This window comes from Bidens hawaiensis, unplaced genomic scaffold (genome assembly GCF_021521415.1).
Source record: "Bidens hawaiensis isolate Kalapana, Puna unplaced genomic scaffold, B.hawaiensis_p1.1 tig00019660_1, whole genome shotgun sequence".
NCBI classification, from domain to species: Eukaryota; Viridiplantae; Streptophyta; class Magnoliopsida; order Asterales; family Asteraceae; genus Bidens; species Bidens hawaiensis.
Window position 1 is genome coordinate 212,316 of NW_027492982.1, and position 27,852 is coordinate 240,167.

The window sequence follows — 27,852 nt, forward strand, 5'->3', positions numbered from 1 at the left end:
GCCTTGCTCATTCCTTCATGTGACTACTGAAGTAGCGAATGCCTTGTGCGTGTAGCCTTGCTGTTAGTGCGGGTAGCCTTCCCTGATGGCTTGTATCCGCAGCTGCGGGAACAGGCGGGGTACTTCGCCATTGGGAGGCTTTCCCTGCGGGTACAGCTGGCGTACTGCGCGTAAGATTCTCTGAGCATGGTGGGCCCTGCTGGAGCAGTTGGTTATTGCGCAGACGTCCCTATTCAAGGTGAGTCTTGCGGGTCCAACTGGGCTCTGCTGGGACCTACCTCTTCATCATCTAAGCAAGATGGTGGACATTTTATCTCTACAAAACCTCATCTCACCAACCCCATTACCCCTAAAACCTTGTATATTACCACTAGTGTCACAAAAACAATAATAATATTATCAATGTCAGATGTTATAATAGTGACAAAATACACCAATACAAAGATTCAACCTCAGACATAATTATAATCATTACAGAACATGAACTTACAAACACATTTACCTAGTGAAAGCAAACAACACAAAGAAGACATAAGTCAACAACCCCAAAGGAACAAAAGTCAACAAAGGAACAACAGCACCATAAGTATGGTGACTCCCACACCCCAACACCCCAAGCTTAATCTGAACCACATTCACAAGCGCCATCATCAAAAACCCACACCCACAAACCGAACCCACAGCCGACACCAAGTACCCGACCCGAAGCACATTCTTATTAATATGACACATATCAAAACTAAACACCATCAGCCTCCGAGTCTCACACGACGTCTTGGCAATCCGGATGGCTTGCTTGAGGCTCAAGGCAACGAGGCTGGAGAAGAGGAAGCTGCTGAAGGAGTAGACGTGGAAGCAGATGAGATTCTCGGCGACGTGTGGGCCCGGGGTGCAGTTGGGGTTGTCGATGAGGGTGTTGTTGGGGTCGGTGGGTTGCCAGGCGAGGCCGATGAAGACAGCGAGAGTGAATAAGGAGTTGACGTTGATGATTCCGTCTAAGGCGGTTATGTGGATTGTGGTGCCGAATCTGGTGGCTGTGTGGTCGTCGATGATGTTCATTTTTTGATGATGAGATTTAGGGAAAGTGAGTGTTGTGTTCAGATTAGATGTAGATGTGTTTCTTTGACTAGGAAATGTATTTTGTTTGATGTTGATGTCCGTGGAGTAGTGAGATATGAAAGTAAGTTAATAAGTAGGCTCAATTTAAGCCCAAGTTTTTATATAAGGGTTGTTTCACGACATGAGTTGGTTAGAATCGAGTGAGAGCTTGCTTGTGATTGACATGTTTACAAATTGAATTGAGCCGAATGGGTCATTTACAAATCTTGCAAATCGAGTTAAAATCGTTTTCCAAACATTTATTGACTGAGGTTCGAGAATTACTTATTTCTTTTTTCACTTTAAAGAACTCTAAAAAGAAACAAATTTGTTTGATATAATATTGCTGAAAAGAAATTAGTAGATTTTAGACAAATTTGTGGTATCGTGTAAATTTCTAAAAGAAGTAAGTTTGAAATTGGATATAATGCACAAGAAAACTAACTTTTAGTAGTTAGAAAAACTGAAACGAGCAAAAACAAAACTATGAAATTTGACTAGGTGGGTGGGGTGGGGAGAGGGGGGGCATCTTAAAAGGGTATTAAGACTTAGTGTGTGTCTGTGTATGTAATTATACATATGAATATGAAAATTTATTCGAGGCAATAAAACTGAACCGAGCGTGCATACCTTTGTTTGTCTTGGCTTGTTTACAAACCGGATCGAGCCGGTTGACTCATTTACAAATCTACGACATAAATCGAGCATTTTCCGCACATTTTTAGAGCGAACGTCGAACATTTTGGACAATTTCTATATAACGTAAAATGTAGCACTAGACAAGCAAGAAGTGACTTATTATATATGACTACAATTGACATTGATAACGAACATAAACATAAGAGAAAGGTTATTGTTAATAAGTATAGCATAAATAATACTCATTACAATACAAGTATAAAATGCAACCATGAGAGTAGAATTACCAAATTATAAAGGAAAATTGGTTTATATTGGTCCCAACTATTGCATTTTGGTTATTGTCGATCCCAACTAACGAATTGGTCACTAATGGTCCCAACTTTTAATGTATCTGTTCCTAACAGTATGTGGCTAACAGAATCTTAACGCCGTTAGTTTCAGGTAGCCGGAAAAAGTTTTTGGCCGAGAAAGTTAATTTTTTTTGCCGAAAAACACCACATGAACACTGCCACCACCACCAATTGACTCATCGCCAACCAACCACCATCACTTAAGCACCATCAACTGATTTTTACGATGGTTCTAGGGTTCTGGCGACCTCAATAATTGGGGATTTTACTAGAAAAAGGTTCCTGAATGTACGATATAAAGTTACCATGATGTTTGGGACAAAATTGTTGAGTTTTCGGAAAAAAATGTGTGTTTTCCGGTCAAAAACGTTTTTCCGGCAACCTAAAACTAACGACGTTAAAATTCTGTTAGTCGCGGACCGTTAGGAACATATACGTTAAAAGTTGGGATCGTCAGGAGCCAATTTGTTAGTTGGGACCGGGAGTGACCAAAAGACGATAGCTGGGACCAATAAAAACCAATTTTCCAATTATAAAACAAAACATTACAGTTTTACATTATAAGTTCAGGGCCGGCCCAGGCCCATGGCAGGGTAGTCGACCGCCATAGGCCCGACCACCCGGTAGGCCCGATATTTTTTTTATATTTTACAAAAACTCAAAAAGGCAGCCAGCTAGCCATCAACCACCTCGACCGCCGATAGCCTGCAGGCCCTCAACCACCACCGCGGCACCGCAGCGGCGCAACCGGCTCCAACTCTGCTCCGACAGTCCGACTCCGTCAGCGGTTAGTTCTGAGTTCTGACAATCTGACTTCTTGTTTATTTGTAACAAATAATTTGTTTAGTTTTATACTTTTATTTTTAAAGTTAGTGAGTTCAGTTTATCAGTTTGGGTTAGTAACAGACTAACAGTTTGTCAGTTTTGTTATAAAAATTGTTGAATTGTTATTTATCAGTTTATCAGTTTATGTCAACAGTAGGTTTGATTGTTAATTGTTACTTTGTTTTTGTTTATTGAATTAACACATATATATTAATTTTTAGAAAAATGCCTACTAAATACAAATACCTATCCGGTAATGAAAAACGCAAAAAGAGGAAACGTGACGAAGAAATAAGAAAGTCTCAAAAGAAGAACAAGAACATGCTAATGTTGATGAAGATAATGTGATTCATGTTGAAGCATAGATTATCAAGAATTGATCGAGAGTTTTGCTTCAATAAATGCAAGGCGAGCATCGCGTTTCGTTTAGGTATGTAAATTAGATTATTTTGCTACAATATTTATGTTTTGTGTATTGAAATTAATATTATCATCGTATGATTTGCTTTTTTTATTTGTGTTATCGGGTTTATATTTTACTTAAGTTTTAAGGCCCAACTTTAGATTCGTCTTCGGCTCAAAATTTTTTTGTGTTTCTCGAAGCCGGGCCTTTATAAGTTTACTACTTTTATGATTAGTTAAACTCAATAAAAACTCTTATCAAGTTCGACTATGTGGTGTGACCTGATCACATAAGTTCATTCAAATTAGCAGAAAAACCTAGAATTTGAAACACCTGAATTTGGAAATGAAATTTGTTTTAAGTTTCGAAGTATAGAGGAATTAGAATCTAAGACCACCACATATGGATAAACCATTAATAAAAAAACAAATAGCGGTATTAACGAGTTAGGCCATTAGGCCCACGTAAACCGCCCACCCAACACGTGATCTGCCCCGACCCGATAACAACTTGGCCGTAGATCCGGTTGACTGACGTTACCGTCACGTCCGTTAACTATACCAATGAATTTCACATTATTTATTTATCATACCAACCGCGAAAATTGAGGAAAGCAGACGGAAGAAAAGTAGAATAAACGAACACCGTCAAACATCTTGAATCGATTCAAGGTATCTATTTGATTCGATTCCGTCTATTACAATTTAAATTTAGCTTAATTTCAATTCAATTTCACATTCAATTAGGTTTTTTTAATCAGAAATAGATTATGTAGTTTATGATTCTGCAATTGTACACCTAACATACTGACACTAAATTCATTAAAATCGTATTATTTGCAAGTTGTAATTTGACCTAATTACTAATTTATATACACAATTGAAGAGGTAGGTCCCAGCAGAGACCAGTTGGACCCGTAAGACTCACCTCAAAGAGGGACGTCTGCGCAGTTGAACCCGCAAGACTCACCTTCAACAGGGACGTCTGCGCAAAGGCTAAACTCGCAAGACTCACCTTGAAGAGACGTCTGCGCAGAAACCAACTGGATCCGCAGGACCCACCATGCTCAGAGACGTGACGTCCTTACGCGCAGTACGCAAGCTGTTCCCGCAGGAAAAGCCTCCCAATGGTCGACGTACTCCGCCTGTTCCCGCAGCAACGGATACTAGCCATCAGGGAAGGCTACCCGCGCAGCAAGGCTACACGCACAAGGCACTTAACTCTTAAATAATTCAGTAATGTCACCTGAATGAGTGAGCAAGCCGGGAACACTCCCGCACAAAGCCGGGAACACTCCCGCACAAATGAGCCAGTCCGTACGATACTGGAGGATCTTTTGTACTGTACCTGACGAGGTATGGACAAAAGATCTGACCAAAGATACGACAGCTCACTGACAACAGTATGACGAGCAGCACGCTCTTGTACTGTATGTCACTATCAGCCGCTGCCTACTCACCAACCTGTCGGGGGACGTGCATAGCCTGCAGTTGGTGGAACAGGAATAGTACACAGCCGGCCTGGTCACTATCAGCCGCTGCCTACCCACCAACCACCAGCATGGCACGTGCGTAGCCCACAGTTGGCAGAACAGGAATACTATTCAGCCGGCTGTACCTGCTTGGAAACCTACCTTCGGCTATAAATACTCCAACACCTTGGAATGGTATGGACACATTACATTACATTACATTACATTACCTTATCACATTTTATCTTTTCTAGCAATCTCTTAATATACACTTATATTCAAGAGCAATCTAGTCTGATTCTCACGCCGGAGGGTGGTCACAAGGAGGTACCCCCCCTTCTCAGTGACGAGCTCACGGTGTCTGTTTTGCAGGTCATCAGAAGAATAACCATCTTGCCGGACATAACCCTCGTGGGAAACATCTACTTAACCCCCAGATTATCCGTAATCTGCCCGGGGTCGATTAGTGTTTCTTCATTGGCGCCATCCGTGCATAAAAGCTAGAACTAATTCACAGTTTTTTCAAAACCTCCGAAAAGATGGTTAACGTTACTCCGGTCCCCAGGCCAGGGAGTAACCAAGAAACCCCGGTAACCACAACCCCAGCTACTGGGAGGAACACCGGCGAATACACACATTTTACGAATACTACCCCGGTTACCCAAGCCGGGACAAGTGCAGTAAATTTTACGAACACTACCCCGGTTACCCGAGCCGGGGCAAGTGCAGTAAACAATCCTCCTCTGGGATTCATTGATACCCAGGTGGAAAGACAACAGACGAGCCCCCCCCCCCCCCCCGCCAAACACTTGAACAAGTTAAAGCGTGGGCGGAAAAACGTCAAAGGGAATTCCAAGCTGAGTTGGATGAACGCTTACGTTCACTCCAACAGGCTGACGAATTCGGAAGCACTCGACAACAGCTCAACATGAGCAATGAGTGCGAGTACTTGGACAATGATTCGGAGGAATCCGACACCGACGTAAACCCTCGCCATAAGGCGAAAGGGAAGCGTAAGGAAACGGACTTCCAACCAAGAAGGAATTTTGGAGAAACCTTCAAACCAAAAAACGCGGGTGGAAACCCACGTGACTTCTCTAAAACCTTCTGACCAACCGCTGCAAATGCGGGAACTTCCAAGTTTGCAAGGGACATTGCGGAAGCAATCGGCCCAAGAAGTGCCAAACACATGTCCAACATCGGCACCTATGATGGTATATCCGACCCAGACGATCATTTGAACAGATTCATAGCGGGGCAACCGTCAGCAACTGGACGGAACCCACGTGGTGTTATATGTTCCAGATGACGTTGGTTGGAGCAGCCAGAGCGTGGTTCGACCGTCTACCGGTCCACCACATCTACGATTGGGCAGACTTCCAACAGAAGTTCAGCCAACACTTCAGTCAACAAAGAAAGTACACTGAAGAGCAATGGACAATCCTCAACTGCATCCGAGAGGAAGATGAGTCTTTACTAGACTTCATCACGCGCTTCAATTCAAAGAAGCTAAGTCTGGGCAGTATTAGCGAAGATCTTGTTCGCGCTGCTTTCATCCAGGGCGCGAAAGACCCAGAGCTCATCCGCACCTTAACGGGTAAAGATGGCATGCCATCCACATGGGATGCCATCATGACAGCAGCTAAACGCTTCGCGGAAACGGAAAAGCAACTGGGTAGAGATCTTCCCCAGAGCACAAACCTCTATACCCAGAAAACAAGAGAAAACAATGTCCTTACCGCCCGATTAAACAAAAAGAGGAAGCTAGGCATTTGGCAGTCAAGGGTAAACTTTGACACCTCATTCGGCTCGCACCCTCGGTTAGGCGGAAAGGATAACATGCCGTCGTCAAACCGGAACTCCAGATGGACGCCACTCACCAAAAGCGTCACCGAGATATTCGACACCGAGAGACTCCCATGGCCAAAGGCTCCAATAATCCGAGAGCATCACAACGCTGATCAGAGCAAATTCTGTGACTTCCACAGGACAAGAGGCCACAACACCGAGGAATGCGTAGACTTGAAGGACATCGTCGAAGCATTTGTCAGAGATGGGACGCTCACGCACCTCGTGGCGTAATGAACGCTGAGCAGGCTAATGTGTGTAGAACCCCAGTTGGGGAAAACACGAATAAAACTGCAGCTTCAATGTCGGAGACTACATACTGCGTAAACAACGAGATTCCGAACCAAGTGCATATCGGCTCGAAAGGCTCGATGACTCTCCCAAGAACATGGAAGGGAGCTCAATTACACAGTCTGCATGTAGATCAATTCCAAACTTGTAAAAGAAAAGGCCCAGAGCCACTTCAAATGGAAATGATTCTCCTTATCACTTTGAGCTGATAATCTTACATTTATACTTATGAACTTCCACACTGATATGCCGGTCTTCACCGCATACATAAGTGGGGAAGTAAGTCGTTGCGTGTGGAAGGCGGCAAAACCCGCATACACAAAAAACGGCCAACCTTCACGCAGGTCAGTTATAGGTAAAGTTGAGTCATCCCACTAAATGAAAGTGCCAGTCCTACCCGCACAAATCATGATAGAGGAAACCAAACTAACCTATTGACAACCGCGCGTCGAACGGTTAACTTATCCAAAACAATGATATGCCGGTATTCACCGCATAAATAAGTGTGAAAAGAAGTCATTGCGTGTGGAAGGCGGCAAAACCCGCATAAACACAAAAAATGGCAAGAATTTCTAAGGAAAAGATGAGGAAAACCTTCACGCAGGTCAGTCATAGGTAAAGTTTGGTCATCCTACTAAATTCAAGTGACGGTCTTACCCGCACAATCATGATAGAGGAAACTGAACTTTAATCTATTGACAACCGCGCGTCGAAAGGTTAACTTATTCAGAACACTTAGAAAATCTCTAAAGGAAAAAATGAGGAAAACCTCCACGCAGGTCAGATATAGGTAAAGTTTAGCCATCCTGCTAAGTGAAAGTGACGGTCTTACCCGCACAATCACGAAAGAGGAAGCAAAACTTTAACCTATTATCTGCCACGTTGAAAGGTTAACTTATCCAAAGTACTTAAGAAATTGCTAAGTTAAACTAAAGTATGCACAAGCGAATCATATATTGTTTATGCGGCAAAACAAGTGCCAAATTAAACTATAATATGCATGAGCAAGTCGTATAACGTTTATAAAGCAAGAGTGACGGTCCTAACCGCACAAAAGATTTAAATTCCATAAAAATTCAAGTATTACAAGAATGGCCGGGTATCTACCCGCCTACAAGAGTGTAAATCTATACAAAAACATAAACCTATCCTAACAGTGGAAAGGGATCTAAAGGTTCAAGCTTCAGGACCACTTCCTCCAAACCCACTTGTACCCGCACCATCACTTGGCTGTGGCGGTTCAAGGAAGGTCTTAAGAATGGTTAACCCATCATCAGCAGCAGCAACTTCGTTCACCTTCTCCACCACTGGATGCGGGAAGGCAGCATACTGGTTCACTGCTTGGTCATAAGCAGCTTCAGTATCCACATCATATAAAGGGAAGTTGGAAGGCGGGATGCCCTTCTCAACGAACCCTAGACCAAGCAGGTAGCCAGCCTTTTCCCCATCCTCATGAGAAGCGTTGAGGGCTGCGCTCATGGCATCGTCATATGATGTGTCCGTGAAGACCCGATGCACAACCTACAAAACAAAAATACAAGTATCAAAACCTTTTCTAAGTATAAAGAAAAGCGTGAAGACATTATGAAGCTAAGCTTACCTGCGACAACGCTTCTCGTAGAAGCCATTCCTTGGTAACCAGGGCCTCCTGGATGGCAGCTTGAGCTTGGTTACGGGCGCGTTCGGCTTCACTTTTGTTAAGGTTGGCAAGCAACACTTCCTTAGCAGCAGCCTCTTCAACGCCCTTTAGCTTACGCTCAGTATGGTCAAGCATACCCCTCTGGTCCAAGATTTCTTGAAGCTTCTTGGCGTCTTCCATGGCCAAGGCGTCATGAGCCTGCTGGAGCCTCTCTAATTTGGCTTTGAGCTCCTCATTCTCGGTGCGTAGAGGCTCAGCAACAGCTTCAGCCCTGGTGGCCCTCTCAGTTGCGTTCCGAGCGGTTTCCTTAGCTAACCGAAGCTGTTCGTTAACAGCTTGGGCAGCCTTGGAACGGGCCTCGAGACGGGCCTGAACTTCAACCTCAAGGGCCTTGAAGGCCTTCTCCTTCTCCGCAGAAACGGCGGAGAGCCTCCTGTTCTCCTCCTGGACAGCCCGCGCCTGAGCTACTTCTTGGATACGAGCTGCTTTTAATTTGTCGTTTTCACGACAAAGCAGCTCGAAGCGCGGCTGCATCCGGGCAAGGAGAATTCGAAGCTCGTTTGTCAGCTTACCCTCCTGGTAGCTTGACATAGCTTCTCCCAGTGCACCACTGGGGGCGGCGTGGCGCGCCCACTCGACGCAATCCACAGCCGTCCGAAAGGTGGTTCCCCGGCGGATGTTCCACCGCGGAACAAACACCTCATTCGAATCCGACACTGCAAAAACAAAAAGCAGTTAGGAAAAGATGATAAAAAAAAACAGGCCAAAATAACCCTACGCACCTGTAGGGTCGACGACAGGCCTGTAGTCGCCAAACCCATCACCCGAACCTAACGGATATCCATCCAAGAGGTCAGACAGATGGGAAGGAGGCAGAGATTGGCTAGACGCCCCAACCCCAAACATACCTGCTGAACCGGCCGAGGGCGAGGTGGTCGTCGGTGCCAGAGGCGCGGTTGAAGCCGTCGTCGTAGGAACCAACAGAGGTGAACTCACCGGAGGTGAACTCACAACCGTGTTCGCCGCTGCGGAAGAGCCCGCAGAAAAACTCACCGCCGGCTCAGTGAAGGAATCAGTGAATATGGCACTGACAGCCGGCGGAGACGGCGTCACACTTGGAACAGTTGACTCAACCGAGTGAGCAACTGAACCAACACGTGAAGCAGGCGCAGCCGCCTGGGTTATCGCCTCGGGTAGGTTAACCAAACCTACCGTCATGGGTCCAGAGGTGCTCCTCCCCGCTCCACCCCGGAATACGGTAGCATCCACGCCTACACGAAGACAAGATATATAAGTATAATGGCGGAAAGATATGAAGTTAAAAGTAAAGGAAGTTTGTACTTACGAGTCCTCTTGAGCTTGAAGGTACGAACAGGCGGGGACGAACCCGATGGAAACGGCCTCTTTACGCCGGTCACCGTCGCTGTACTGGGCTGCCCGGAGGTGACAGCCGTCTCAACCTCCGGAGCAGTGATCTCAACACCACCAGGGTTCCCCGCCACATCCTCGCTTTCGGTCTCTGAGTCAGACCGATTCACCGGATCGGCAGTGGAGGCAACCTTCGCCTTCCCCTTCCCGCCTACAGCCTTCTTCTTCCTCACGAAGAATGGACCATCTACGGATTCCTCATCAGAAGATGACAAGATTATAGGAATTCCAGCAGAGGTTTGAGCATTGACAGGTCAAGGGTTAAACAACTCCTTACCTGGCCGCGCGGCGCTTAGAATCGGGTGGCCCGGCGGGTAGACATCCACGAACCAATCCGCCGTTTGCTCAAGGATGGGCAACTCGTTCTCATCTAGAGCACGAGTACCCATCCGAGCAGGACCATCACTCTCCCGCAGCTGCAGGAGAGACTGCAAGTCGTTTCCCTCTGAAAACAAAAAGAAAAAACGGTTAGAACAAAAACCCTAAATTAACGGATAAAATGAAGCATACCGTAAGGGACAGAGTTCAAACCGTATTCGAGGACGATGGGAATCTGTGACGCCTCCTTCCACACCCGGCTCATCCCGAGCATCACCATCCCGGACTCCGCAAAGCGGTAAACCGGAGACTGGATCCGGGAAACCTTGGAGAACCATTCCGCCTCCTGGTAGTTAGAGGCGTGAAGGGTCGGGAGAGCTCTCCCGTTCTTGAACGTCATCGCTATGGGGACGACGCGAGCGGAGATATAGAAGAACTCCCGCTTCCAAGATCGAAGACTGCGCTCGGTAGCGCAGATCTTCAAACCCTTGATCCGATTGACCAAGGTATACCACCCCTGGATGCACCTCCAGGAGTAGAAGGTCATCAGGTGGTCAACATGGGGCTCCACACCCAGAATGAGACACACCCACTCGAAATGGCGGATCTTGGCGATCGCCATTGGGTGTACCTCAGTCAGATGCACACCGTGTCTCTCCGGAACACGGTATACAAACTTCGTCAATGGGAACCTGAGATTCCCAGAGACGAAGAATGCAGCGTACACCCCTATCTTGCCCTTGAGGGCATCGTACACCGTCTGATGAGGTGCAGGAAACTCAGGCTCGAAAGGCTCGAGCATGAACTTCCTGACGACGTACTGATAAAGGTCGACCGGAAGAGCACACTGGAACTCGCCAGCAGTACTCTTGTCATCCTTGTCCGACGTGGACGACGGATTCTCGAAGTATACATCGGACTCCTCGACAGTAACCTCAGGATCATGAGAAGACATGTTTGGGATGTAAACAAGAACGATTTCAGGAGAATGCTCGACAGAAAAGTTAGAGTATTCGCCGGAAATCGTTTAGAAGAAGAAGAGAGGTGAAACTGTGAGTTGAGATGCAACATCTCCTCCCTTTATATACTCATCGCAATGAATGCGATGAATTTAATACGGAAGAGAGAGGAAAACGCTGGTGCAATGAAACTATGACACGTGGAAAAAGCAAGCTGGCAATAGCTGTTGACAGGACGCGTGCTGTAAACTTCGCGGCCATGCGCCCGAAAACTCGCGCCCACGCGCCTGAAAAGGCGTCTGGAATGACCATATACTGTCACGTCGTCATAACTTCCTGCACGTCCTGACACTGTCAGAAGAAACCGTTGGACGACGTTTCAACAGTTTGGACTGTTCTTATCCTTTCACCAACTCTTCGAACTTCAAAAAGATTCAAAAAGATTCAAAAGTAAGCGGGACTATACCCCTTACCTTGGCAACCAAGTAACTATAAGACATGTGCGAGTACAGTGTTAAGGCAAAACCCTTCACATACTTAGCACCTGCAGGGAATTGAAGCCAAGAATACCTCGGCGACCAAGTAACTATAAGACGGGTGCGGGTACAGTGTCAAGGCAAAACCCTTCACATACTTAGCACCCGCAGGGAATTGAAGCCAGGAATACCTTGGAAGTAAAGTAACTATAAGACGAGTGCGGGTACAGTGTCAAGGCGAAACCCTTCACATACCTAGCACTCCGCAGGGAATTGAAACCAAGAAGGATCTTCTGGGCCATGCTTGCGGAAACGGGAATAACATCCCCGCATAGCGGGAACGTCGAGAACTAGATTGTTTGAAGCTCCAAGATGGAATTGGTTGTTTTAACATAATTGATCACTATGTTCAAAACTACCAAAACCTCATGGAGAATCTATACAAGTGGAACTCAACGCTCCTGACTTGCGAGGAACTTACAGACCTACCCGCATCATACCCAAAGATCAAGCAGAAAAGTCGGGAATTTCTGCACGTGACATTAGGACTTCCGCGGGAAGAATCCCCATGGAAAACCTTAAAACTAAACCCTTTTCAAAACCCTTTGCTTAAGTCCGAAAGTTCACCTCACTTATTAACAATTCATGAGAAGAACATTGGACTGGGGGGACTTGAAGATGTAGGTCCCAGCAGAGCCCAGTTGGACCCGCAAGACTCACCTCAAAGAGGGACGTCTGCGTAGTTGAACCCGCAAGACTCACCTTCAACAGGGACGTCTGCGCAAAGGCTAAACTCGCAAGACTCACCTTGAAGAGACGTCTGCGCAGAAACCAACTGGATCCGCAGGACCCACCATGCTCAGAGACGTGACGTCCTTACGCGCAGTACGCAAGCTGTTCCCGCAGGAAAAGCCTCCCAATGGTCGACGTACTCCGCCTGTTCCCGCAGCAACGGATACTAGCCATCAGGGAAGGCTACCCGCGCAGCAAGGCTACACGCACAAGGCACTTAACTCTTAAATAATTCAGTAATGTCACCTGAAGGAGTGAGCAAGCCGGGAACACTCCCACACAAAGCCGGGAACACTCCCGCACAAATGAGCCAGTCCGTACGATACTGGAGGATCTTTTGTACTGTACCTGACGAGGTATGGACAAAAGATCTGACCAAAGATACGACAGCTCACTGACAACAGTATGACGAGCAGCACGCTCTTGTACTGTATGTCACTATCAGCCGCTGCCTACTCACCAACCTGTCGGGGGACGTGCATAGCCTGCAGTTGGTGGAACAGGAATAGTACACAGCCGGCCTGGTCACTATCAGCCGCTGCCTACCCACCAACCACCAGCATGACACGTGCGTAGCCCACGGTTGGCAGAACATGAATACTATTCAGCCGGCTGTACCTGCTTGGAAACCTACCTTCGGCTATAAATACTCCAACACCTTGGAATGGTATGGACACATTACATTACATTACATTACCTTATCACATCTTATCTTTTCTAGCAATCTCTTAATATACACTTATATTCAAGAGCAATCTAGTCTGATTCTCACGCCGGAGGGTGGTCACAAGGAGGTACCCCCCCTTCTCAGTGACGAGCTCACGGTGTCTGTTTTGCAGGTCATCAGAAGAATAACCATCTTGCCGGACATAACCCTCGTGGGAAACATCTACTTAACCCCCAGATTATCCGTAATCTGCCCGGGGTCGGTTAGTGTTTCTTCAACAATATTGATATGGAGGAAACACCTCTTAATTTGACCTAACGTGTCAGCTTTGTAAGACACCTAAAAGTTAATTTTTTTTGTTACATGTCAATTTCCGGTGAAGTCTAGATTTTGATTTAGGTTAATTTTGATTTAACTTTCATATTAAATATTGGATGTCACATGCTGACTGTGTTGACTTTCCGCTTCATTTGAATTTAGATTAATTTTGATTTCAGTTTTCTCATTCTATTAGGTTTTCTTTTACAGCCTTAGTTTATGATTCTGTAAGACTGCAATTGTATGTGGTACGCCTAACTTACTTGCGGTGAATTCCGCTACTACATTCATTGGAATTGTAGGTTTAACTAGTCTTAATTTGACCTAGTTATTAATTTATATGCAGAAAACAGTGCTTCATTGGACCTAGTTTATAACTTATATACACAAAGAAATACTAGTTGTATATGATGTGGCCAATACATAGCCTTTTAAACAAGCTGCTAAAAGCTGAAGGACATAATGCTAATGAAGATGAAGAAGATGATTTAAGTTTGGCTGAATCATTCAACTTCAAATTGTCATTAAAAAGTGGGAATGTCAACAAGGCGGTTTTGGGCCGATCGCACTTTGTTGAAGTAAGCCCGTTTGATGGTTCACGGTTTATGTTGTTTAAGGTGTTGGTTTTGCAAGTTGATGGAGTTCTGTCTTGGTGTAGGTCCAGCATATAAAACAGTTGCGATCTTGGGATTGTGGTCTTGCTTGTGTTCTTATGGTTTTGAAAACACTTGGTCTCGACCAGTATGATCTCCAAGATCTGGAAGAGATTTGTCGTACAACCAGGTATCTTTATAGTAGTTATTTTTGTATAATATATTATTGTTTTTTAGACTGTTGTTCTTTATTGTTGTTTATGGTTAGCTTAACCATCCAGTATAGGATTAAAGTATCTTGTTATTCGATAGTCTTCTAAGTTTTTTTTTTCTAAAATAAAGATCATTTTTCTATATAGAAGATGGGTTTTTTTAACCCTATTCAAGCTTCCAACCTGTGATATATTGTGAACAGTTATTTTGAAAGGGATTGTTTGCCTGTACTTTTGATGCATAGAACATATTCTTATCTGTATCTCTAATAATCTATCGGCCAATACTGAAGGGCTGCATGGAGTATTGAAATATGCTTATTCTTCTGTATAATTGTTTTATTAAAAGCCCTTAGGCTTGAGACGTGGCCTCGTAACTTACTGGTAGCCTGGAAGAGTAGTTTATGATTTTATATTATTTAGTTGTGTGTATTTCATTTATGAAAAAGTTTCAAACAATAGTAGCCAAGTTTCCCAAATGCTCCATTAAGGTCTCTCAATATGTGTTTTTTTATGTGTTAAATTTCAATGTGTTTCAATGTTGTGAAGTTTTTTTTTGTGTTGAATTTCTTTCAAACTAAGTGATCTGATGGGAGCACATATATTAATCCTGGTACTTTTTGGTAGTTATTTTTTTTAAATTAACTTGAAGTAGGAGATAATAGTGAAGAAAGAAATATTCACCAATAAACACCAAGTTTCATGATTGTCCAAATTGAGTTTTCTAATTGGACAGTAACCAAGTTTTCATGAGAATAAATAGTCACTAAACAGTAACCAAGATTCATACATGTTCCGTTTAGGTTCTTAATTTTTGAACGCCTAATGAAAGTTAAATGACTTTAGATGAAACAAAAAAATTGAGTGACTATAGTGACTCTTGGAAAACTTGGTTACTATCTGCTGAATTTTTCCATCTCCTTTATTAGTGTTATCTAGAATTAGTTTTCAAGAATTTTATGAATGTTGCCCCCTTAGCACCTCGTGCCTTTTAAAACCAAGTATGTGGATATAGTTATACACGTGTGCACTTTTGCTAAGTACTTCTATTTCAAACATTAACTGACTAAAGCTCATAACTCGAGACTACAACAGTACAACTACATCTTTCGCAAACATTCCCTTGGTCAAGTGTATTAATAGTTCTCCGATAGTGATGAACAAAGGGAATCATGTGCACCGAAAGGGGTCAGTAGTTGTGTAACGGATCGGCAATTTACAAAATTGTCAAAAAGTGGATTTTGTTTTTCTTATTGTGATGTGTAGATTTGTGCAGGTAAATTTTGATGAAGTTTTCCTTGTTAGTGTGTTTTGTAGCATTTGGACCGTTGATCTTGCATATTTTATTGCAAAAGCTTTCTATTACATTCTCATTCTACACCGTAACATTAGGTGCGAATCCAGATTTTTCAATGGAGAATTTTTACAAAGTAAATTTCCCTTCTAGCAATCATATTATCTTGGAGATTTTAGTTACATTTTATAATCTATTAGTCATTTTGCAATATTCAATTTCAACAATACAAGATCCTTAAAACAGTTTTGGTTTTTGCAGGAGCAATTGGCCAATGATATTAGCAGAGTAGATATGCTATTTCAAAGATCAGTAGAAGAGGGAATTAATATTGAGGTAACATCAACTATTTGATTTATATTGTTGTTTATTAAACATTTACAATTGTTTAGATTCTTGTTATAAGTAAACATGTTTCTCCTTGTTAACAGCACAGGTCAGTTAAGGGAGAAGAAATCGTCCTTTTTATCTTATCAGGGAAATATATATTGTGATCGCTTTAGTTGACCAGTGCATTTTGAGGTACATAGTTACATACTTGACTCATACTTTTACAAAGATGCATAATTACATGTTATAGATGAGTTTTAAATTTTGTAGTCAACCTTGGGAGGAGGATGTTCGGATGCCACGTTTTTATGCTGGCAGTGCAGCATATACTGGTATGAAGTGAACCTTTTTACTCTTTTATTTGAAAGGAAGACATATAAATAGCTAACTGGTTGATTGATTTAATTGTTACAGGTCATTATGTAATTATATGTGGCTATGATGGCCATACCGATGAGTTTGAGATCCGAGATCCAGCCAGCTCTAGGTAAAACATATTATTTTTCTGAATAACATATTAGTTGTCGCTTATTTTAATTTATGAATATGTAAATAGGAAAACTGATAGGATCTCATCAAAATGCTTGGAAGAAGCTCGGAAGTCCTACGGCACTGATGAAGATATTCTTCTGGTAAATTTTTTTTATCTTTTGCAAACATGATTTGGTATAAAAGATTTCAAACTTTACGAGTGTGAATTCCAATTTGCAGATATCACTGGTGAATACCAATAATTAAGTCAGGCGTTTTGATTAATGTTTATTTGCTGATCATTAGCCTGGCCATACGCCATACTTGTCTCCTACTTAACAGAGTACAATTTCTTGTTTAATAATTAATTGTTCGATCCTGTTTGCACATTGTAAAATAAGTGCAATGGTTAATTTGTGACCGTTCATAGAATAATCCAGTGCATTGTGTGAATATGTTAGTGTTGTATCATGTTGGTTGATATGTATTTAAAATATTGTTTTACATGATTGCCCAGTGATTTGGGTTATCTTTATGTTTGATAATCTATGTGCATTTGAGGTTCATGTTGAGAAAGATGATGATGCAGATCATACGGAGTGGTCCTGATTTCGCTGATTCCCCGGTCCAAATTTTTCCCCAGTTTTGGGATCACGGTGTTCCCGTTTTTGTTGGATCCAAATCCCCACCTCAACCCAGTTTCAATTTTCTCCTAATTTAGATGGCTTTGTATGGCCTAAAATCAATATTCTTCTTCAAGGCCGGCTATGAGGCAGGGCCGGGTGGTCAATCAACCCTTGCCTGATAGGCTTGAAATTTTTTTTAAAAACAATTATATGTATATTTTTTCTTAATTTTTAAACCCAACTACTCAACTAATTTAAGGTCAATTTTTTTTTGTTTTCGGCTCCATTTTTTCATGATTCTCATAGACGACCCTATTCTATTCTTCTGACACCCTTAATGAAACAATGATGACTAATAGTTGAAAGTGTAAATTAATAATCATTATTATTCTTTTTATTTTTAAATGTTTGCTATATGGGTAGATTTTAGAGGGGAATTTACGAGATAAAATGCATAGTTTCAATGATAACGAATAAAAAATTGGATGAATCAGGTAATGCATTAGATACACTGTTATAATATGGAAAATGTATCGTTACATGAACTAATCATATACGTAGATTGTAAAGTTGGAAAATCTGAAAGTTAACGAAATGTTGTCATGTATAAAACGCGTGTTAAATTAAAGAAAATCAAACGTTTATAAAAATAAAGTGTATTAATTTTATAAAAAGTTCAAAAAATGTCAAAAACTTTAATTTAAGTTTAATGAAAAATCAAATATGCAAATGCTTTTTCTCTTTTCTGCCTTTTATACTTATTTAACTTATCAATAATGGTAATATTATCATCTCATCAATTATTTTAAATAAATTGATAAAAAAAATTATAAAAATCCCTTAAAACATGGAACGACACAAAGGAAGAAACACTGTCGTCAAAGTGGTGGTGTGGACGAGAGATTTCAGATGTATCCGACAGCTTTTTATGCCACACGTATCTCCATTCTTCAATGTCTTCCTTTTATAATAGGTTATTAAAAAATGTGCATAGGCTAACTATTCACACTTAACCTAAGTATTTTATCCGATAATATGGAGGTGATGGTTTTGACTTATGGTCTTTATGGTCTTATGTTTGAAACATGACTTAGCGGTGCTTCCTACAATTGTGAGTTTCCTCATAGATGGGTGTTTTTTGATGAGTCAGGCCTAAAGTGTTAAAATCAGTATAGATTAGTGACATCTTGTCTCAAGAAGACTCACTCAGGTATTGGGGTTAGTTCCAAACGTTGTTAAAAAAACGAGATAGGCGGACCAAACTCAAGTGATTACATGTACAATAGTGAATGATAGGAATCCCAGACACCCCTTTTATACATTTTCGGTTTCTACTACTATACCAATAAAAGAAAACTGCGTAACATTATATTAAAAAAAAATAGTTTTTTCTTGATAGTTCCTTGAGAAAATGTTTTTTTAATATAAAAAAGAGGTTATTTGATGTTTAGTGCCTTAATAGCGTGATATAGCGTTAATTAGGTTTTTTTTAGGCATTGAAATCGATTAAACAGCTATTTCATCGTTATCGTAGCGTATAGATGGCCTTCGCTATTGACCACTATTGACAAGTATGTTCCAAACATGCACACATTAACCTTTCGTGGGATGCAATTGTACCATATAATATGGTGAGCCCCTGACCGAAGCAAAACATCATCTATACTTCGTCAAACTGCTCTAACCGAGAAATCATTCATAACATTAGGCCTCCAAACTCATTTATCCGGCTCTTGGGACAACACAATGCTTTTCGAGCTCTTCCATAAGGTCATTCAATTGATTCTCTTAACCACCCCCCCCCCCTTTTTGTCTAATTCCAATTAGAACACAACCAAGCGAGTTATGTACACATCCAAGAATTTGGGATAACTCCCGATTATCCGATCCATCTTAAATTCAAGCATTTATGTTTAACAACGTACCGGGTTCGTACCTATGTGTACTTACCGTGAAACATAGAATCATTAGAAACTCAATTACTTTCTTAATACAATAATAAACTTGGTATTTTTTATCAATAATTTTTTTGTCTATATATGTGGTTAATCAGTATCAATTTTCCTATACTATTAAAAAACGTGAATTGTATACTATATAACAATAAAAGAAAAATATAAGTGACCCCAAAGACTTCATTTAACAGGGGCTCTTGGGTTGAAGTCTCACTTGTCATAAAATAGTTATTTTAGGTAATTGGCTAGTGGATTTTCTTACATATTGTGGATTTTCTTCTGAGGATGGTATCCGGGTCAATACTAAATACTAATGGGGAAGAATGATGTACAAGCTTTCATTTAGGGGTGCGCCAACCAAGCACCCAATGCTTTCATACTCAAGGAATAGACATGATTTGGTTGGCTAGTGGCCCGTCAGTGATCTAAATTGTCGTTATAAAGATATGTGACCCCAATTGCTTAATACTTAGGTCAAGTATTGATTAGTCTCTTCTAGCTTTCTTGATTCTCATCTCTCAACTCGTCTAATTTTTGGGCCGTAACATGATTTAAACAAACATAAGACAACCCGAAAGTTTTTTTTTTCTTTTACATAAAATAAATATATTTGTTTTGATCATAAACATAAGATAAAAGTATTTAACCATATAACAATTATTTACAAATACGAAAACATAATAATATGTTTTCCCCATGATGTTAAAACATAAATAAATGCAGAAACCAACCTAAAGTAGTGGAGATTACGGGTTGATGAGAGTTGAATGCATGTGCATCTGCTGTGGGCATGGCCACCCTTATTTCACAAGGCACACAAATAAAATAATTTAATATCGTACATGAAATTATGCAAACATTATTGCTGCGTTAATAAATTTTTTTTATGTTTAACTTAGTTTTTTTATTTCTGAATGACTAACACGTGGCTAGACCCCAGAAAACTCTCGCCCAGGGGGTGTTCAAAATGTCATGAGGTATAATCTATCCAGTGGTGCTTCACCCATGCTTAAACTCAGGATATGGTACATGAGTGAGATCAGAACCCGCAACATCAAACAGAAGAAACTATTGCGTGTAACATGATTATAAACTCACTGAAATAAGTTACTTTAGGGTCGGCTATAAGGGAGGGCCGGGTGGTCGACAGACCCCGGTCCGACACCCTGATAGGCCCGGAAAATTATATATATATATTTTTATGAAAAACAATATGTATATATAATGTTTGAACCTAATTACATAACCACAAGTTTGGTTTAATAGCAAAGGGGTATGGCTTTCAACCAAAAGGTTATGGTTTCTAACCTTACTTCACAATTTTAACCTTATTTTTGTAAAAAAAATGTTTTTTTCACAACCAAATCATAAGATCCAAAAAAATTAATGCTCATTTAAAAATTAAAATATTTAAATCCAACAAGATACCCCTTTCTATCAAGACCAAAAAAGTTAGGCCTAAATTTTTTTTGCATTCGGCCCAAAAATAAAATTTTTTTAACCGTTCTTGGAGTCGGAGTGCCGGACCTGAGTTACTTGTTTATGGTGATTACTGATTTGACATGAAATCCATTAAAGCACTTATATTTAGTTATTTATAATAAGAGCACGCGTTCATGTATTGTGACATTTGTTAATTTGCTTGACCGAGTCAAAATATAAAATGTTGTTCCAAACGGAAGCATACGGTTTAGTTTGAATCTGTATACATCTTGTTTGACTTCTGAAAAAAAATTGATATGTTGAATAAAGCAAATGCATTGATTAATATATTTTTTTTGTTTGTTTTACAGAAACATGTGAAATCTGAAAACGAAAGGGTCAAAAGCAAGGCCCTACTTTTTCACATTTGGAACCAAGAGCTGCACCAAACCAGAACCAGTATATCTTATTTGTCTGCATGATAACGACTGTTGACTATGGCGGGAAACACTTAACCCATCCTAATTCATTTTGTAGGCAAAATATATAATAAAAGAAATGTAACAAAATATTATCTATCTATAAATGGGATTAATGGTGGATGTGGCGCCCTAGTGGCGAATGGTGATGGGTGATGGTGGTGGTGGTGGTGAGGTGCGACAATTGTGGAGTAAGGAGTTGATGCTGGTACCGGGTGGTAATAGCGTCAGCAACGACAGTGATCGAGATGGCCACATTAAGAGATGTGTGATGGTAACAAACAATGTTTGTGAAAGGTGCTAATTCGTTTATATAATAATAATAATAATTGTCCCTTAACTTATCTCAAATTAATAAAACTATATGTTGAAAATTAACAATTTTTTTCTAGTAGCATGTGATATTTTTGAAAAACTTATAAATAAAGATAAGAATGAAATGAAATAAAGTAAATATGAGTGAGTGTGACACGTACCAGGTGGGATGATACTATGATAAGTCACCATTTGTTTGTAAAAAGGCATCAAAATTACTATTTTTGGACAAACCGTTCATTCTGAGTTTAGTCGTATGTACGTCCTTAACCAAACATCTTCCAACATTAATTTCTAAAACCGGTCAAAGGTCTTTTTTTCGTGCCTGGTTTTGGCGGGAACAGTAATAAATCCAATTGAATATCATGTTTGAAGTCCATGCATTGAGTACCGTGGATAGACACCGATCGTTTTACATTACAAATTTTATGATATTTTGTAAGGAGTTTGAAACTCAGACGAGAGAAGTTTGTATTTTCAAATGGAGCCTGCCGTGAGCTCACCGACACCATAGCATACCAATGGTAGTGCGCCGAGGCTGAAACTAGATTGTCACGCGACTCATTGAGCCTCTTACTCACACTTACACATATACACACATGTGTATGTATTTAATTACTACAAATAAATAGTTGAAGAATGATATATAACACAGGTTGAGAATTATGTGACGAGTAATCCAAAATGATGAAAAGTGACTCATAACACATAGCCTAACGCTTACATGACCATTATTCTATATGTAGTTTTGTGTGTGCTAGGCCAAGTACTTAGGCATCCACTTATACATGTCCACTAGTTCGAGTAAATCATAGTCGAACCTATTGTAATTAGGAAACATAATAAACTATTACCTACTTGTCAATATTGATCTCTCAAACTTACCAACATGTGGTTAGAGTCCTAAATTACCAACAAAATACATGCATGCATGATTGTTCAAGCATCTACGAACATACATTTTATTTGTTATAAATACTCGTCGTAATCTTGTGGGATTAGTCATATCCAATTTAGATAAATATATGATGCAACCAAAGGGAAGATGCACTCGTATACTCTACTCAATGATGAAGCTTAAGGACCCGTTGGGTCCCTATGAAGATTCGTCCATTGCTCTACTATCACCTAACCTCCCTCTATATAACCGTATTCGTATATGTCTTCTATTCTCTTACGAAATCAGCTTACCTTCGACTTAGAAAAATGATATCCAGGCCTAACAGAAAAGCAGTCACTAGCATAATCATGAAACATCAATTGCTTATAATGAGACCTTCAATCACGTTCCAAAATTTGTTCCAAAAGTCAAGATATTTAGATATGTCCAAAGTGAAAAAGGACTAAAACTTAACCAAAATATTACATTATTTGTTTCTTTATTTCACTTTTTTTTGTCGGTTTCCTCACAACAATATCATTAGCCGAATGTTTTTTGGATTATGATGTTTGACATGTAGTTGCAAACATTCAATCATTATTATAAAATTCACAATAAGCAATATGATCTAATAAAGTAAGGTCTAAGTTAAAGATGCATACTATACTTGCATTTCATGTCATATGGACAATGGTAAAGCATGGACAAAAACATTGTGGGCCTAACCTCAAAATATATAAAAAAGAAAATTATAAATGAGGGGGTTGGATTCAATTTTTTGATTGAAAACGGGTAAATTTATATAACGTATAAAAATTTCATGAGAAAAACGACTAAATTTGCACCACTGCGTGAAAGACTGGGGGTGTTGACCCTCACTAAGCTTTGCCCTGCATATGGATAATATAGTCATATGGGTTGCATGATAGTAGAAAAGTAATCATGCGGGGTGTATCAAATTATCAATACAAGAACAATTGTCATTTATATCGTATGAAGTTGTTTTTGCCAAATCATGCAACCAGGATAATGTGTGACTCACACAAAAATTGTTAACTAGACAACAAGTTATACAACCTATATGACCACATACTATGTACAAAACTGCTCCGCTCTAACTTTATTTGCAAACAACAAGGACTATCTAGTGAATTAAAATGTTATTTGTCTAAAGAACAGGCAATTGGAATAAAACTAAAGTCGCCACCGTGTTAAAATTAGTACAATGTAACGATAAAATTTAGTCTTGTTATATGATTCAATACCTAAAACTAAAACACTCGTCCTGTTACAGCTTCAAATTTCCACCCTGATTTAATATTTTTAAGTTTTTTTTCCTTGAAAACTTTATCTAACACTAGAGTCAAAATCTTAATACTTTAATCATCAAAAGATGGTAAAAGTTGATATCCATAGGCCTTGTTTTCGGAATCTTCGCAACAAAATGATTTTAGATCCTAATCTAGGACTTGATCGCAATTTATACCTCAAAATTAATATAAAATACAAAAGAAATAATAGAAATAAAAAAAACGTACGGAGTCATCTTTTTCTACTGGGTTACTCCGAATAGAACTTTTCGTTGGTTGTTAAAAAAAAGCCTGAAACCTGAATAAAAAACAGATTATGGACTTAGAGCATTATCATCCTATTCACTATTTCTAAATCCGAAATTACACTAAAACACGTTAAATTTTATTTCTTATTTTCAATTAAATAATATTTTTATATCATTATCATTTTTATTTCCTTCACTCACAATCATTTTCAAAATATATTAAAAAATTATACTAAGTGAACAATAGTTTTTCAAATATACTGAAAATTTATTTCATTTCATAATATATAAAAATCATTCATTCACAACACTTTAAATAACCCTCTAAATTATAAAAAATCTCTCGCATAAAATATGAGGTTAAATAAGAATGTTCTTAAGACTACACAACACTATTTATATTAGTGAACGTATTAGAGCATTCCCAATAAGTTCTATATCTCCATTTTTAAAATTTAACCAAAAAATATAATTTCTTTAATATATGCATCATTTTCTAATAATTTTTCCCAACGCATTCTCCATTATCATCTATATATTCTTTTTTTCTTCTTTTTTTCATTTATAATCTTAACTCTTAACTATTGTCTTCTTATCATTTTCAATATATACTGATTTCTAATATATATTTATAGAAAGGTAATTGGAAATGAAGTATTGTGGCAACACTCTAAATTTGAATGCTTCCTATATCATTTCATCAAAATTTAGAGATAAAGTTTGAAGAAAGGGAATTAGTTAGAGTAATTATTTAGATGTTTTTTCTATACTTTAAAAATAAAGACGGGCATGAAGAATCCATTGAAAATGCTCTTAGATCCCCTCTTTTGTTGGAACGACCAACTAACGTCGGGTATTCCGTACGTGGCCTCCATTGGCTAAAGGTAGCCCAAGCCGTCCAGTAGTCCAGACATACGGAGCCCCTAGAAAAATGACTCACGCCCGTCAAACGACACAACAACGAGGAGCCGGTAAAACCGGGTGAGATCAGCACTCGAACCTTGCAAGCCAAAGTCATCCTATATCTCCCATATAAATTAATATATAAATTAATGAGAGTAAGATTTAAATCTCTTCCCTCTCACTAATAAAAAGAATAATATACCATTTAGTCATATACAATTTATATTCTTAGATCCCCTGATACTGTTACAAACCCAAAATAGTCCCACTTAATTTTTTTTTAATGACCAACTAAGTAACGCCGAGTACTTCGTACGCGGCCCCCATTGGCTAAAGATAGCCCGAGCCGGCCATTAGTCCGGACGGACGGAGCCCTTAACGGTCCACCCATTGAGGGATTTTATTAGGCCCTGTTTGTTTTACAGAAAAACCTCTTAATGGCCTCTGAAGTCTGATTCGATAAGAGGAATTAAGAGGTTCGGCTGTTTGTTTTTTGTTTATTATTAAGAGGTAAAACTTCTAAATGGCCTCTTTTTCAGAAAAAAACACGGTCAGAGCTGAGATATGTTTGTTTGTGCCACCACCGCCTCCTTCTCTAGGGTTCGCTGCTTCCACCACCGCCTCCCCTCCACCTACGCCGGTCTTCACCCTCGCCGGTCTTCCTCTTTCCCCCAATTTCAGGTGAGATCAATGCTATTGTTTATTATTGGTATGAATGTGTAGATCTGGGTTATCTTTTCTAGTTGAATCTTGATTAGTATGGCTGATTTCTTGATGTTTTAAGGTTATTTTGTTCATGGGTTTGTTAAGGTTTTGAATACTATCCATGACTTTGTATTTTTGATTGTTAAGAAGATGTTATACTTGTAAAATATGTAGGCTATAGGGTTATTGATTATCATTTTCTATAGCTTTAATGTAACAACGGTGATGATGATGATGATGTTGTTGATGATGAGCTTCAATCACATGGAAGTAGTGCAGATCAACAATACATGATAAATATGAGAAATGGAATCGCGACACAATTAATGCGAAATCGAATTTGAGCGCTTAGATGTTTTGGAAACATTGTAGTTGTGGTTGTACTTTTCTTTTTAACGTTTTATGTTAAGACAACTTTAATTTTAAATTAACTGCAAAAGGTTTTAACATTTAAAATGGTCAAACAGACGTTTATTAATATTCAGATGTTTTAGAAAAAACAAACAGCATTAATGATTCAGATTTCAGACATTTGAACCAGCTCTTAATATCCAGATGTGATATTTTAGATTATGACATAATTCTCTTACTGAAAACAAACAGGGCCTTAGTTAATTAAGAAAAAAAAGGAATAAAAAGGACCTCGAAACCTTAATAAAAAGGAAACCAACATTCCCTCCACTTTCATTATCATATCTTCTCCATCCGCCAAACTCACTTCCCTTCCCCCCAAATGTCTCACTCTCACACTCACACTCTCCCGGACCTCGCCACCTGCCTGCCGCCGGATTTTCTCACCGGCGAACTCGCCTACTCATCTTCCAACGAGTCGGAAAGCGACGATGATGACGTCACTGGGTTACCTCGCCGCTTCACTCGCTCTGTGTCCTTACAAGACCGCTTCAAAACCCCTTACCCTCCTCTCAAGGTTCATTTTCATTTTCTAACAAAATTATTATTACTTCTATTATTATTAACTTCAAATTTTCTAACTTATTATTATTATTTTTTAAAATTATTTAGACGAAAAGGGGTTTAGCTGGCTCGCCGGAATCGACATTTAACTGGAATGTTTCCGGGCCCACTCAGGCTTGGTCTACTCCAACGACGCCGTTTGGTCACCGGAAAGAAGATTCTTGGGATCTAATTTACGCAGCTGCAGAGCAAGTGGCCATGATGAAATTCAAAATGAAAATGAACCACATGAACGACGTCGTTTTTGGTAACAGGGGTTTGATCGGAGCCCCACGTCCACTCGGACCTCCGGTTTCTCACTATTTACCCCACACTCAGAGAGTTAGTGGTGGTCCGTTAGGGTTCCGTCAGTCAGCGTGGCCTCCACTTCCGGTTGAAACCCAACGCCGTCAACAAACCGTTGGTTTTAATAACGTTGTCAAGAAAGAACGTGCGGGTACAGGCGTGTTTTTGCCACGTAATTACCTGAATATTCCACCGGAATTTAATAAAAAACCAGGTATGTTACATGGGTGCAAGTAAACCCAGTTGCTTCAAGCTCGACTAGGATTGAGCTATGCCAATTTTGTCTTACGAGAGCTCGAGCTTGTACACGGCTCGATTCGAGCTCTTTTTTTCTTGAAGCTCAAGCTTGAGTTTGGCTCGTTTGAAGCTTTTTTTTTCCTAAAGCTCGAGAGTGGCTAGCTAGTTGGTTTTTTCAAGCTCGGCTCGTTTTGAGTTTTGTTTTATAAAGTTTGAGGTTGGCTAGCTAGTTAGTTTTTTCATGTTCGGGCTTAGTTCGAGCTCGGCTCATTTCAAGTTTTTTTTTCTAAAGCTAGAATTTTAAATTGGCTCATTTGGTGATTTTTTTCTAAAGCTTGACTCGGGCTAGTTGGTTTTTTCATGCTCAGGCTTGGTTTGAGATTGACTCGTTCGAGGTTGAATTTTAAATTGGCTCATTTCGAGCTCTTTTTTAAAGTACAAGCGTCTTGCGAGTCATTTTCTTAAACTCGGGCATGGTTCGAACTCAGCTTATTTATTATTTTCAAAATATTAACCAATTTATATATTTTTTAATTACTTAATTTTTTTTGAAAACCTTTAAACGGAACATATTTTATTTCGCATTATTTTAGTGTGACTTGATTGATGTTCTGTTCATCATTATTAATCTAATTATTTTTTTTTGGAATTAAATTTAAACAGCTGGAGTAGCTCGGTCATTCAACAAAAACATGGACCCCATTATTGCCCCACCACGGCCAAACATTATCCTTGCCGGATTTGTTCCACCGCCGCCACCACGACGGAGCACTGGCCGTGAAACACAAGAAATTGTCCTCCCTCAAGAATGGACATACTGAAGGCTTAAAAAATAGGTAGAAGCTAGTAGGGATTTCAATAGTATAGGGTATTGAAATATTTTAATAAGTTAAGGTAGGAATTTGGAAAAAGAAGTATTGTTGGGGGTAGGTTTTGGTTGGGAGAAAGAAATGTAAGGGGGTAAATAGTAATATTTGAAGCGTGGGTTTGTTTTTTGGGATATGGAATGGATTTCTCCTTGATTCATAATTAATAAAAGAGGCCCAAATTTTGAATGTATTTGGTGTGTTTTCAGATATTGTCAGCA

The 27,852-nt window shown here is 39.9% G+C and overlaps 2 protein-coding genes and 1 pseudogene across 3 annotated transcripts; 2 read left to right on the forward strand and 1 right to left on the reverse strand.

The window, feature by feature from the left end:
• Positions 1-308: 308 nt before the first annotated feature.
• On the reverse strand, positions 309-1,212 carry LOC143558798 (uncharacterized). The gene has a single exon (XM_077047556.1). The coding sequence runs from the start codon at positions 1,057-1,059 to the stop codon at positions 499-501; it is 561 nt and encodes a 186-aa protein (XP_076903671.1). The 5' UTR covers positions 1,060-1,212; the 3' UTR covers positions 309-498.
• Positions 1,213-3,773: 2,561 nt separating this feature from the next.
• On the forward strand, positions 3,774-16,929 carry LOC143558799 (guanylyl cyclase 1-like; annotated as a pseudogene). Its single transcript, XR_013139809.1, has 10 exons — positions 3,774-3,989; positions 13,872-14,103; positions 14,184-14,308; positions 15,648-15,760; positions 15,886-15,960; positions 16,056-16,146; positions 16,225-16,286; positions 16,369-16,441; positions 16,511-16,586; positions 16,666-16,929. The product of XR_013139809.1 is annotated as a guanylyl cyclase 1-like (transcript).
• A 9,072-nt stretch (positions 16,930-26,001) lies between these two features.
• LOC143558800 (uncharacterized) lies at positions 26,002-27,701 on the forward strand. Its single transcript, XM_077047558.1, has 3 exons — positions 26,002-26,196; positions 26,292-26,742; positions 27,429-27,701. Exons 1-3 carry the CDS (start codon positions 26,002-26,004, stop codon positions 27,584-27,586), a joined length of 804 nt encoding a protein of 267 aa, XP_076903673.1. The 3' UTR covers positions 27,587-27,701.
• Positions 27,702-27,852: the final 151 nt, after the last annotated feature.

What these genes read in the sequence shown, in the direction of transcription:
- LOC143558798 (XM_077047556.1), bottom strand. Translation starts at nt 1,059, where the DNA reads ATGAACATCATCGACGACCACACAGCCACCAGATTCGGCACCACAATC.
- LOC143558800 (XM_077047558.1), top strand. Translation starts at nt 26,002, where the DNA reads ATGTCTCACTCTCACACTCACACTCTCCCGGACCTCGCCACCTGCCTG. An exon ending in CCCCTTACCCTCCTCTCAAG is followed by an intron (nt 26,197 to 26,291) that starts GTTCATTTTCAT and finishes AAAATTATTTAG; the next exon opens with ACGAAAAGGGGTTTAGCTGG. An exon ending in GGAATTTAATAAAAAACCAG is followed by an intron (nt 26,743 to 27,428) that starts GTATGTTACATG and finishes AAATTTAAACAG; the next exon opens with CTGGAGTAGCTCGGTCATTC.